This window comes from Silene latifolia, chromosome 6, assembly GCF_048544455.1.
Source record: "Silene latifolia isolate original U9 population chromosome 6, ASM4854445v1, whole genome shotgun sequence".
NCBI lineage: Eukaryota > Viridiplantae > Streptophyta > Magnoliopsida > Caryophyllales > Caryophyllaceae > Silene > Silene latifolia.
Window position 1 is genome coordinate 5,146,569 of NC_133531.1, and position 13,353 is coordinate 5,159,921.

Sequence of the window (13,353 nt, forward strand, 5' to 3'; positions counted from 1 at the left end):
CCTTTTTTTGTTATCTAAATCCTTATTAAATCTAACAAAACACACTTCAAGCCTAAATGCCTAAATCTCACTCATCCCCTCTACCACTACCACCACCACCACCAAACTCTGACAACCACCACTCTCCCACCCTTATTCCCGCTCTAGTTCAAACCCATTCCAGCCATATACCTCACCCTAATCAGCCCCATACACAACCACCAATCAAACAACCTAAATCTACCCTAAACCCGCCAATTCAACTTCAAAGCCCGAAAAAGGGTGAAAATGTGGGGTTGTTTTGGGCGTGTGGTGAGGGGTGTTTAAAGCTGGTTGTGGGAAGATGGTGAGGCAGATCTGGTGGCTGTATGAGAGCAGAAAGGGAGACGGTTGTGCCGGTGGCTCGAAGGGTTGTATGAGGCGCGTTGAAGGGGGCCAATGTGGGTTTGAAACACGGTGGTTTTGCCGCTGGAATGTGTTTGTGTGAAGGCCATTTTTTGGGCTTTGAAGTTAATCGGTTATTCAGGGCAGATTTATGGTGTTTGGTGGCTATGTATAGGGTTGATTTAGGCGAGGTATAGGGCGAGAATCGGATTGAACTAGGGCGGAAATAAGGGTGGGGGAGTGGTCGTTGTCGGAGTTTGGTGGTGATGGTGTGGTGGTAGTGTTGGTGATGGTGGTAGAGAGGATGAGTGAGATTAGGCTTGAGATGTGTTTGTTAGATAAAATAAGGATTTAAATAACAAAAAAAAGAGTCACAAGTGAATAATAGTAACGGCGTGATAACAGAAGTCTGGCAAGGGTATATTGGGAAAGAAAAATGTAAATACATGGGTACCACATGTAGAAACTTAAAATGAGGGGTACCATGTGTAATCTGCCAAAGTTCGAGGGTACCATGGGAAATATCCGTTTTTTTTTTGATGACGAGGGGGTTGAATCCCTCCGGGCCCATGCAATCCTTACTAGTTACTAGTAGACAAATTGGTAAAAAAAGTTGGGGGTTGTGGACAAATTGGTAAAAAAAGTTCTACTTTGGACAAATTGGTAAAAAGAAATAAAGAATTGGACAAATACTCCTAAATTTGCCATTTGAGTGGATAAATGAAGTTTCTCATCACTAATTAATTAAAAGTGGCTAATTAAGCTAATTTCACTCAAAATAAATAAAAATAAGGGCAATTGAAAATAAACTTGTTTTGTCAATTAATTTTACCACATATATTTTTTATTTATTTTTTGCGGTAATTTAGTTTTGGTGTAAGAATTATGAAGAATTAGACGGGGTAAACATACCTATGTATTAGATTTGAGTTCGATCGATAGAAATCGGTGAAAGTATGGTTGGTAAATACGAGTCAGACGAGACGAGAATATATATCGAGCTAGTAATACGTAACGAGGTCAAGTCATGATTATACACGAGTCAAAATATTTCAAACACGAAAACAATATTTCTCATTCATTAGACATACTAATAATTTGCATGGTCGTATTTTGTTTGCTTTGTCTTAATGAGTGTATGATCGAAATTTTAAATTTTTTAGAAATACGTAACTAAAGCTATTAACGAAAAAAAGTGAGGATTGACAAACGCGTAAAACGCAAATGATAACGGAGCCACGCGAAGGAGTATACAGTCAAGAAATTGAATTTTTAAGCACACATTAATTAGTGGGATTGTCACTATTTTGGTGTATTTGTCCACCTCTTTGTTTATTTTTTACCAATTTGTGTTTGTCCAAAGTGGAACTTTTTTTACCAATTTGTCCACAACCTCCAACTTTTTTTACCAATTTGTGCCAACCCATGTAGGTAGGGAGTGAAGATTATTACATTTCCTCGTCATTTCAAGTTGTTTTTGATTTTTTTTTAATAATCATAAATTCATTTCTCTCTCCTTACTTCAATAGTCATGTATAAAGTAATTGTAAATTATTGATCGGAACAGAGAGAATAATACTATTTTTTTTTGTTTAAATGAGTTCACTTAGACCATCCCCAAGCAAAGGTCGCGCTAATTAGGTCGCGACTCGGTTTTACTCTTAATCCACTTTATTTATCTTGATCTACTTTTACCCTCCCAAGCAGAAGGTCACGACCTAGGTCATCAACCCAATCATTTTTTACTTTCCAACCAATTAAATCTCTTCACATTATATCACATTTTCATATATATATATTTTTATTAATTATTAATATTGTCAACCAATCACATATCGCCACCTATAGGTCATGAGTTGGGTCAATTTACTCCACCAAAGGTCACAAATTGACCTCCTAAGGTCACAAATTGACCTCCTCTTTCCAAAGGTCACCAAATTTTTTTGGTTAATTAGTGATTAGTGTGACCAAGCAAGGTCATGACCTAGCAATTGACCTTGCTTGGGGATGGTCTTATATTGCGGGTGAGAATCAAAATAAGATCTCTTACTACTCGAATTTAGGATTGAGCATCAATCCAAGACCGAATCAAACCGAATCAAAAACCAAAAATGAATTTTTTATGCACCGAAAACCGGACATAAAACTTTCAGTTAGTCTTGTTGAAGACGGGTCGGAGCAAGTGACGGGTAATGCCACTCACAAAACGGATAGGGGGGCAAGGTGGGGGCACCTCCATGTGCTTCCCCCTCTCCTCTATTTGGGTCATTTGTGAGAGAAAATGGTATCCGTCACTCCAAAGTGACGGATACGTGCCGTTTTCAATGAGATTTGGTGTAAAACTTTTGTCACGTACAACCAAATGCCTTAATACAGAAGTCTACAGGGAAAGGAGGTGTCATAATTCTTGGAAGTGGACTACATTTCTGCACTTTCATAGTGAACAAGTGTACGCACTAGACTAAAACCAGTGATTTTGTGGGTCACTACTCAAAATTGTTGTGTCAATTTAGTCCAAGTGCTTAATTGCGCGGTCCATGTCACGACTTTGTTTGTTTACTATGTTAAGAAAAAATTCATTTGGGAAATGGATTCTTTCCATTTCTTCTCACAATCTCATTAAATAATATTTTCCCTTTCATCCTCATTCTCCTTTATTTTTATGCGTAAATTTAGAACCGTTAGATATTGTCAAAATACGATCCGGACCGTTAATAAGAACTTGCCTCTCCATTTCTTTTTAGGAAATGGAGAGAAAATGGGCTCTTGTTTTTGGTTTCTCATCTTTTCGCAAATTAATTAGCATAATAGAGACGGTTAATCGGTTATCTTATGCTAATATGGTTTTAATAAACTTTGAGATTGTATGCGTCTCTTAAGAGACTTGTTATTCTTGAAGCCCGAAAAGGTTGAAAGGACGTATTAAAATGTTAAATCATTGATTGAATCTCAATCAACTGTTTAAACGTTAACTTTTGATAGTGATTCTCCCAATCCAGACTCGATCCTTTTGGTCTCAGTTTATAAAGGTGCCAGATGCGTCGATGACAGGTGGTCAGGACGCGTACAACGTAAAGAAAAGACGCGCGCCTTATAAACACAACAACGATTTTACTCCGTATCACGAGGGCTTTCTTTTTTCCAGGTTATATAAACAATCACCCAGTGACTGTACTTGACTTGACTGATGTTTACATTATTTCAAGTTTTTCGCAGTGGTTTGCTTCCGGTTTCCCCCCTTGCTGCCACCCGCCGAAGAAAGAACTGAACATTTTACATGCAGGTAGATACAGTTTGTTTTTCATTCTTATTTAACTACTGTCATGCCACTGCATTTGCGCCAGTTCCTGTTTTACTGTCATTGGTACGCCGCCCTGTTATACCTTGGATTGTTTGATCTAGTAAATTTGTCGAAAAACATTGTTGAGTTTATGAATCCGGTAAAAACTGTAAATCCATGGCAATTTCAACATTCACAAATATTGATTAGAAATTCTTATACAGCAAATCACACTTGTATACCCTTTCACACGCAATTACTTCACAACTCATATACACAGGGGAGTATAGTTTCAGGAATCGGAAAAACAAAACGAGAATCGTAAATTCTGAAAATCAGCTCGTCGCACCACATCAGATACGTTATGGCCGATGGGTGTCCGACAAATATTAACCCAAAAAACAGTACAAGCTCCAAGTTGAGAATTTCAGGCCTTATATAAACCTTCAGTAGTCAATCAGGTAATTTCGAGACGGAAATGTAAGTATCAATCACCAGGTGAAACTGATTGATTCAAAATGCAGATTGTCTGCTAAACCAGATCCACATATAGCTGCAACCTCGTGCCTCAGTCCTTTCGGACCACATGCTAGGACTCCTACATTAGACTCCTTTAGATCAAACAACAAACCTGCAATAATACAAAACAAATTAATTCCGCTTTAGCTTCGCTATTATACTTTTTAATTAGATCCGACAAATGGGTTAGTCGAGATGCACTACAAGAATTCCTGTTTCGGGCGACTTCAATTGGCGACTGCTTACAAACAGTCGCCAAATCAAAATTGGCGACTGTAAATGGTCGCCCAAACCCAGTCGCAGGCATTAGTTGCCAAATGGAATACGGGCGACTGATTTCAGTCCCTAAAATTGGCGGCTGACTAAACAGTCGCCAAATAAGAAAATTGGCGACTGACTTCAATAGCCTGATTTTTTTTGTAGTTGCCAAATTGGCGACTATTTTGAGCAGTCGCCTTGTTTAGTAGCCTGAAACAAGAATTCTTGTAGTGATTAGCCATTACAGATTCAGGTCACTGGCGACTATTTCCAGCAGTCGCCTTGTTTAGTGGCCCGAAACAAGAATTCTTGTAGTGATGGGTCATTAGCCATTACAGATTCAGGTCATTATTAGATACAGTTCCGAGTAATATGAGTTGGTCAGTTTTGTCAGGTCTACTACTTTTGATATAATAATAATTCAAGAGTTTTCGATAAACAGGCTTACGCTTAAGGTTAGGCCTTTCGCCATAGTGAACTTCAGTAGACTCGAAAACAGACTGAAGAGGAAGGCTCTCAAGTTCTCTGTCAGCATTATAGTACTGTGACCCAGGCGTGGCTTGTGGAGTTACCCCTTCTAAGTTAACTATCTGCTTGGTTTCCGTGCCATTACTTTTCTTATTCCAAACCACAGCAAAACTCGACGTTATTGCTATGCAAATACATAGTATCAACAGGTACAAAATCGTCCTTTCCGCAGTTGAGAATATCTTATTCGTGTTATGGTCGATAGGGTAAATTACGTATCTTGTAAGAATTCCCATGAAAATAAGGAAACTAATGAAAGATGACGCGATTATTGCTCCGAGCCATAGATGTCCGTTCTGGCCTACGCTTGGGGAGATGGGCGCGTCACTAACATGCGGCTTGAACCATGTGCATTGCGGTTGGGTCAGGTGGTCTAGGGATTCGTGTTTTTGTTTTGTTACATAGGCCTTGATTTGTAAGTCTAGCCTTGAAATGTCGTAACTTGTGCTTGAGAGTGGGAGTAAGAGGTTTAAGATGGATAGTTCTGATGAGTTTTTGAATGATGAAATGAGAAGGACTTTCGGCATCTGAGACTTGAGAGTTGAGCTTGCGTAGAGAAGATCGCGAATGATGGAGATGAATGGTGTTATTCCGCTTCCTCCACATACCATCACCAATGTTTCGTACCTGTTACCAGAGGCGAGGCCAGAATTATAATTTTGGTGTAGCAAAATATAAACTCAAGGTAAAGTGTATATAATTAGTGTGAAAACAGTAAATATTGGTGTAGCAAAGCACGAGATTCTAACTGAATTTTTTGTTTTTGGTGTAGCGGCTGCTACACCGAAGCCGAGTGTGGCCTCGCCCCTGGCTGTTACCACATAGAATTCAGATCAATATCGAGAATATGATGACATTTACATTAGCAGGAATTGGGATGCTAACGGGATTTGAATTTAGGTCATGAGCACCAGCTCTCACGATCCTACAATTAAGCTAGTTGACATTTGCTGAAATTTAACGTAACTAATTGCCTGTTTACTAAAAGAATAGGTGAAACTCATTTTTCCCGCCTAAATCATATTTACTAAAATAAAGCGTATTATTTTTAGCATATATTATAGGTATGGTAGGCGATTAATGGCACAATCTTTTAATAAATTTAATATTTAAAACATTCTATATTATTTCACATTCTACATAAATTTATCTCCATTATTATATGATAAAAAAACTGTATACTTTTTTAAAAAAAAATAATTGTACGATGAAAATTCATTTACTTTTGATGATAGAAGTTGCACAAAAAATGTTAATAGTAAAAATATTCTAAAATAACATCATTAATTTCTTGGTAAAAAGAAATTTTCATTAAAATACTCATTTTATGACTTTTTTCAATTTTAATCTTTATTGCTCAAATCAAAATAAAGTGATGAGAAACATAAAAAATAAGTGAATTGTCAATTTAAAATCCATAAATAATACGAAATATACTAAAAAAAAAGTAAAATTTTATAAAATACCGTGCATATATTGCACGGGAAGAGTACTAAAAACACAAATGTGAGGCAAGTTTATGATGACAAACCTTAGGAAATGGTTAGAAGCAGGGCCATAAGGACCTTCAACAGAGACTTCAAGGCGATCGACAGACGAACTCGAGACGACATCATAAAGCTTCCTACTCCAATTCCCACCAACCTTGATCATAACACTAAGCCTATCACTCTCCAAATTACTACTAGAAGTAATAGTAAAAGGATGCCATTGAAGCTTAGAAACCGCGGGAATATTAATAAAAATATTGCTTGTAGGATTATAACTCAAACTCGGGTTCTTAGCGAAATTAAGCTCAATTGCTTGACAAGACAAAACCCGAGCAGAAAGCAAACGAACGCGTTGTCTCGACTGAAGAAATCGTAAGTAACGGTCAATGATGAAGAGGTAGATTCCTGGAAGCATGTAGAAAGCGTAGGAAATGCCAACATGTAGGAAAAAGAATAGCATGAAGATTATGTAGAGATGGTGTGTGTAGAAGAAGACTTCGAACATTTTTCGTCGAATTCGAGGGAATGTTGCTATCCATAGGATTAAGCCTGATAGTAAAGCTATCTCCCCTGCTACATTTGAAACACCTACTTTCTCCCATTTTAGTGCCTGTATAAAACATCGTAATATGTCAATTTGACTTTTTAACGTCAAAGTTGTAAAACTTTGACCATGAATATGTAATAGAAAAATATTTATATTTAACTATGTTTGAATTCGAACATATATAGTTGTTTTGTCTCGGTTTAAATTTTGTCTCGATTTAGGTTAGTTTAGCGAGATGTATTTTAGTTAAATTACGAAAGTAAACCATGGCGGTTCAAATTGATATGTTTTAAAAACATTGATAATTATACTCAAATGACTTCGTCAACCAAGTCAGTTTACTTAGTTGTTTTATACTTTGTATAACCGTATATATAATCATCGTATCATTTTACACTAGCAAGTTGAAAAAAGAACTTATTTATATATATTTGTATTAAAAATGGACCACTAGTTTCAATTTTTAGGATTCCAAAAGGGTGAATGTTGCACTTTTAGAAGTCTAAAATGGGTGTGTTAGTGTTAGTTCTCTTTAAAAATAAACCACAGAAATTGCTCTTCGATCTATTTAAAAAATACGAGTATTATTTCGGCGCCAACAATTAAAAATCAGTTGAAGTTCCATAACGGTCACATCTTATAATAGTTGAGGAATTTAAATGAGTAAAATGACAATCACCATCCACGTCGCAATATTATAGGAGTGACATACATACCTTTACTGATTTAGACATATATTTATTCCCACCGACTGAATAAATAGTTTACGTTTGCTTTATTTTTCTATTATCAGATAAGTAAAAGAAAACTATTTATTCGGACATGAAAAGTACGGAGTATTGTTTTTAGCTCGTGATGTCACTCCAGGACAAACACTTCATAATAAAAACTTTATATTTATACTAAGAACTGATACACCTCATTTAATGATAATAACCTTATCTGAAAATTGTGAGATTTTATAATATCTTGTGGTTCTGAGAACTCTAAGACGGTTTTTAAATCATTTTTTGACAGTTACGTGTTATTTATCTTAAACTGTACATAAATATTCGTATATATTTATAACAGCCTTATTTCAAATAAGAGATAAATTATCGTAAAAAGTAAAGTACCTCGGAGATTTGACCAGAGACGGCCCAGAATAAGAGATAACCAAGGCCATGACAAGTGAAAAATGCCATAAGGGTGTTACCAAGCCACATATGATACTTGATACTTGCTTCTGAAGTTAACCCAAACATTTGTAATATTGTCGAACCTCTTGTTACCGGATAAAATAGTAACGCCAAACATATGTTTCCGGTAAGCCCTAGCCTAAATACCGTCGCCTCCCACTTTGCTAGCCACCTGCATGCATGTACATAAATTATTTCCTAATAAAACACCGATTTCAGCCTAAATTTATCGAATTTAAATGATTTGAATCGATTTTATTTATAAATGAAATTTAGTGATAATAATTCACCTTTTTTCACCGACGTCAGGAGCGAGACGACCGTAACCAACATGCAAGAAGGTCGACAAGGACCAAGCGAGTAGAGCTACGAACATTATGAGAAATGACAATTCTATCCCTGTCACTATTCCTAAGGGTCCTTTTACTATCACTGGTCTTCTCCATATGGCCATTTTGCTACTCTTTTTAGCGTTCCTGTTACGTCCAAAACATAAATCAATTATCTTTCTTAAGATGAACGTATCCGTTTTCTAAACACTATTAAAAGCGTTAATATTATGTTATCATCATTACAATACAATAAGATAATAAGAACATAGAATAAAAACTAGGTTTATATAGTGTATGTTAGTAGAATTTTACATCTACTTAAACTTAAAAAAAAAAAAAAAAAAAAAAAACTGTACAATAACACATTCTAGCTCCGAACCCTTTCATTTAACTAGGTGTTTACGTTTTTATTCTTTTGTAAAAAATATTTTAGTTATGAAACGTAAATAACTAGTTGAATGAGACGGACTCCATCACTCAATGAGATATTCAAAGAGGAGATGGACTTGAGTACGTAGTCCTTAATTACCTGATCACTCCGTATTCACCATGAGGCTGTTTTCCCAAATGAAGATACACGGACCCCAAAACCGCGACCAGGATCATGGGGAACGTATAAATCAAAATCGACTGAGCTGTAAAATTAATCAAAGGTAAACAAATGAATAAACAGATCAGAGGTAATAATATAACTCATAATTAGTATCCTAGGCTACTACTCAAACTCATAAACTTAAATTATCGGTTAGTCTTCCTTAAAATTTTCCAACTTTTATTAAGTTCGTTAAACAATAGCAACAAATAACATGCACATATAAGCATTATAAGGTCGTTATACAACAAACAAAATCGAAATTTGAAGATGAAAATACATACCTTGAGTACCAAAGTAAGTAGAAGTCATCTTAGCTTTAATTTTGGGTGTCCAATTGTATCTATAAAGATTAGTAGGCATAATAATCCACATAATTAAGTAACCTAACATTACTAATACAACGGTCGCCATGATCGCCTTTCTTGCACCCATTGTATTTGTATATGTTGCTCTTTTTTTTTTCCTTCAAATTTTACACAATTTTAAGGTTTTGTGTGTATGTGTTTGTTACTTGATTTTGTTGTGCCTAGAAAGTTGCACAAAAGATCCACTTATATAGGGATAGAGGGCGGGATATACAGAATTAAAGGTAACAATATTTTATGACAAGTTTCTATTAAAATATTTAAGTACGTTAGATATGGCGTTACTCAGAGGTATCGAGACTCAATATCACCCTTTCTTATGTTTTTGTATAGAGTCGGATCATTTTAATGGACAAGCTAGCTTACTTACATACTCCATTACTTAGGAAGCACGGACACTTTTATTGTCTAGCTTGTTCGTGTCCAACAATGATACTTACACAGGGGCGAACATAGAACTAAATTTTTGGGGCAGCGAATTTTCCTATTATTATTTTATACCTTTGTTAAGATTTTATATTAAGAATTATTGGGTGGGTAAATCGACTGAACATATTTAAGTACGTTAGATATGGCATCACTAGGAGGTATGGAGACTTAATACCGCCTTTTCACATGTTTTTATGTAGAGACATTTGTTTTAACTTTTAATAGACTTACATTAGGAAAGTATGGACAGTTCTACCATTTAGCATGTTTCGTGTCAGACATCGACACTTGCGCAACACTTGAAAATATGTATCAGATCACTTAACATACCGTGTGCAATTTTATATTATCATTTTTAATGCTTAGACATTCCTTAGGCACTCGAGACATAGATCTATCTGATGTAATTTAAATACCTTTCGTGATAAAACCATTATTATCTTTTGTGTATATGACATATTTTATGGATATGTTGGAATATGAATTATTATTAATATAAGCGCTAGGTTTTAATTAATTAGCATATATAATTTGAATTTTTCTCTAATATTCAATATACATACTTTTACTAAAACAAAATTATACTTATCATAACTATAAAATTTTATTAAATTTAAATAACGTGTCTCGAGTCATATATCTCATGAGATGTCGTGTCATGTATCTGTTACATGTTTGTATTCGTTTCAGTGCGACCTATCATATTACACGTGGTAATTATACTGAGATTAAATACCGGCCACCAGGTAACGCCATCTTATTTTGTTTTATTTTAGCTTTTAATAAAAGTTATTGAGAGTGAAATAAGTGCATGCATATGTAAGATTAGGCTAGAAAAGTAACAAGTTGGAGATAGTGTATGGCGTATGCTACTATTGCTACGTCTTATTAAAAGGCATGGTTCATGTAGCATAACATTCCTTGAAGATTACGTGTTACTCTATATATAGAGTATAAGTGGAGTAATAATAAGTTGACATTCTGTGATTTAGTCAAACTATAAACTTTTGTTGTACTTTAGATTTTGTGGTGCATATTTTACTACTATTTTCTTACTTCATCACATTCCCATGGTGTTGTGTTAGCGTAATTCATGCTGCCATTTTGGATGAATGGCATGAAAATCCATTTATTTACGTTTGATGAGCTCAATTTAGAAAATATAATTCATCATCAATATATCTAGATAGCTAATCATAACAATTGTTTAATTGAGTATATACTCCTATTTGCTAAGAATCAACTGGGACTATTACTCGAAACTTCGATAAAATGGTTCGTTTAACATGCATGATTTATCATGACATTTTTGGGTTTTGAGTCAATCTGTTACCAAAATGTTACAATAAGATCGACTGCTTTTTCGTATGAGGGCTTAGTTGGTAAAGTCGTGCGAAATAGTATTAACGATTTTAGCGTAGGTTTGAACCCCGTCAGCTCAAAAACGTCCTTTTGGCTCTCTTTTACCAAAAAAAGAAAAAAAAAGTTAAATAAGCCACCTATGATGCGTTGAGCCGTTGACATTCACAAAATATAATATGTTAAATGTAATTAATTTCTTTGTAATGCGTAATGTTATATGTCATGTTTAAAAGCAATTAATTGCCAATTTTTTAATTTGACTAAAATTTCATGCTCGCTTCGCTCATAATAAACGTCTTTTTCTTCGCTTTCCTCTTGCTCGAGGTAAAACCTCAAGCCTTTTAAGTTTTAATAGTGACGATTATTGCAAGGAAAATGTGTTTTATCTAGCGGTTACAATCATTGACTCATACCTAATATAAGACATGTATAAACCCGACACCGACCGTATGGGGTTAGGATCAAGACGTTGCGACACATTTATGCTGTTAGGTTGACACGCGTACACAACACGAAGCTTATATGGGTTGGGACGTTGGGTTAGGGTTGAGGAATTTCAACACGAGCCCGATATGTACAAATAATCCATTTATTTAAATAGTTCATAATTTTGTTAGGTTAAATCGATAATATATTGCTTCAAAATAAAATTAGCCTTTAATCATTTTTTGGTAAATGGACTCTAAAGTTTAGCTAGGTTAATGAGTTTAAACTCTAACGAGTTAAATGGATTAAAAATGAACTGTTTATATGTAAACTTGTTACACATGACGGTTTGGATTGTGTAATAGGGTTGGGGTCGGATTGGGGGAGTGATAAATAACCCATTTAAGTTGAAGTGAACATGATGCGCTCTGATTTGTTTGTTATATCTATTGTTCTTATTTACTGCTTTATTATTGCTAACGGAATTTGAACCCGAATAATGAGTACCACCTATCACGACTTTATCATAAACTCACAAGTGTAAGAATAGCGTTCTGCCGTTCTCCAATAGATTCTACTAGTATCATGTTTAGGGGTGAAAAGCAAAACTAGGTATCAATGTGTATGAAGAGGACTGGAGGAATTAAAGAGATACTATCACTTTGAATAGGAATGCTGAGCTCCACACACAATGTGTTCTACGACTAGTCACTAACTCACCAAATCATCCTTCAAATTGAGATGGAGTACTTGCCCACTAAATATAAATTGACGTTCATGATATATAATTTACGGAAAGTGCTAGTACAGATTGGATATGGACCGAGTTATTCAAATCGGATCATTTTGGCTCACGTTCTTTCACCAATTCAAAGTTTCTTAATATAAATCTCGGTTCAGGTTGGGTTCAGGTAGGGACAAATAAGTTAGTTTTTGGTTTCGGTTTGAACTCGGGTGGAGTCGGGTCAGTTTCGGTTCACTCAATTTTCAGGTTCTATCAGCCGGTTCTCTGGCGGTTCAGATTTAGGTACTCGAATTGTGTCAGCCTTTGCCAGCTCTAAAATGTACGTTTTAGAGGCCGTGTAATGTCGAGTTTAGATATCGGCATAGGTTACTTGAATCAGTAAAGCTATATGGCGTTAAAAATAGGGATAATATGTTAATGATTATATAGTGAGAAACAAAGAGGATTTAGAATGTACGTGGTTGATACTAATTTAACTTTGACTTTACTCCCTTTATGTTCCACACATATTGGGTCCGTGTGCTTTTTGTTATTCGCGTGCTATGCTCGTGTTACTCTCAAATTTATGTGTGTTGGTCCATTTCTTAAGTGTGATATTAACGGTAAACTCTCCCTCTGTTCCAGTAATTTGTTGTCATTTTTTATTTAGGAATGCTTCAATTAATTGTTATCCTTTTTATATTAAGAATGAATTTAATGAGCAATTTGATTATCCACACTCAATTTGATCAACTTGTCATTTAGTAATTGACCTTTTTTTTTGTCTTTGTGCCAAAATCAAAGGACAACAATTAACCGGAACGGAGTATGACACTAGCTACACTACATTTTATAGTTTCTGCAAAATAATTTACCATACAATGTCGAAGCTAGAACATATAGGATTGCATGGCTGTTATTGAATGATAACAACGGTTGAAAAACGACGGTGGTTAA

At 35.2% G+C, this 13,353-nt stretch overlaps 1 protein-coding gene across 1 annotated transcript; it reads right to left on the minus strand.

Annotated features, from left to right (window-relative positions):
* Positions 1–3,871: 3,871 nt before the first annotated feature.
* On the minus strand, positions 3,872–9,623 carry LOC141586111 (ferric reduction oxidase 2-like). Its single transcript, XM_074407243.1, has 7 exons — positions 9,372–9,623; positions 9,025–9,130; positions 8,454–8,639; positions 8,101–8,335; positions 6,480–7,048; positions 4,869–5,575; positions 3,872–4,274 (listed from the first exon to the last, which is right to left on the minus strand). The coding sequence occupies exons 1-7, from the start codon at positions 9,520–9,522 to the stop codon at positions 4,135–4,137; spliced, it is 2,094 nt and encodes a 697-aa protein (XP_074263344.1). The 5' UTR covers positions 9,523–9,623; the 3' UTR covers positions 3,872–4,134.
* Positions 9,624–13,353: the final 3,730 nt, after the last annotated feature.

What these genes read in the sequence shown, in the direction of transcription:
- LOC141586111 (XM_074407243.1), bottom strand. Translation starts at nt 9,522, where the DNA reads ATGGGTGCAAGAAAGGCGATCATGGCGACCGTTGTATTAGTAATGTTA. An exon ending in GGTGAATACGGAGTGATCAG is followed by an intron (nt 8,640 to 9,024) that starts GTAATTAAGGAC and finishes TGGACGTAACAG; the next exon opens with GAACGCTAAAAAGAGTAGCA. An exon ending in CGAAAGGCCTAACCTTAAGC is followed by an intron (nt 4,275 to 4,868) that starts GTAAGCCTGTTT and finishes GTATTATTGCAG; the next exon opens with GTTTGTTGTTTGATCTAAAG.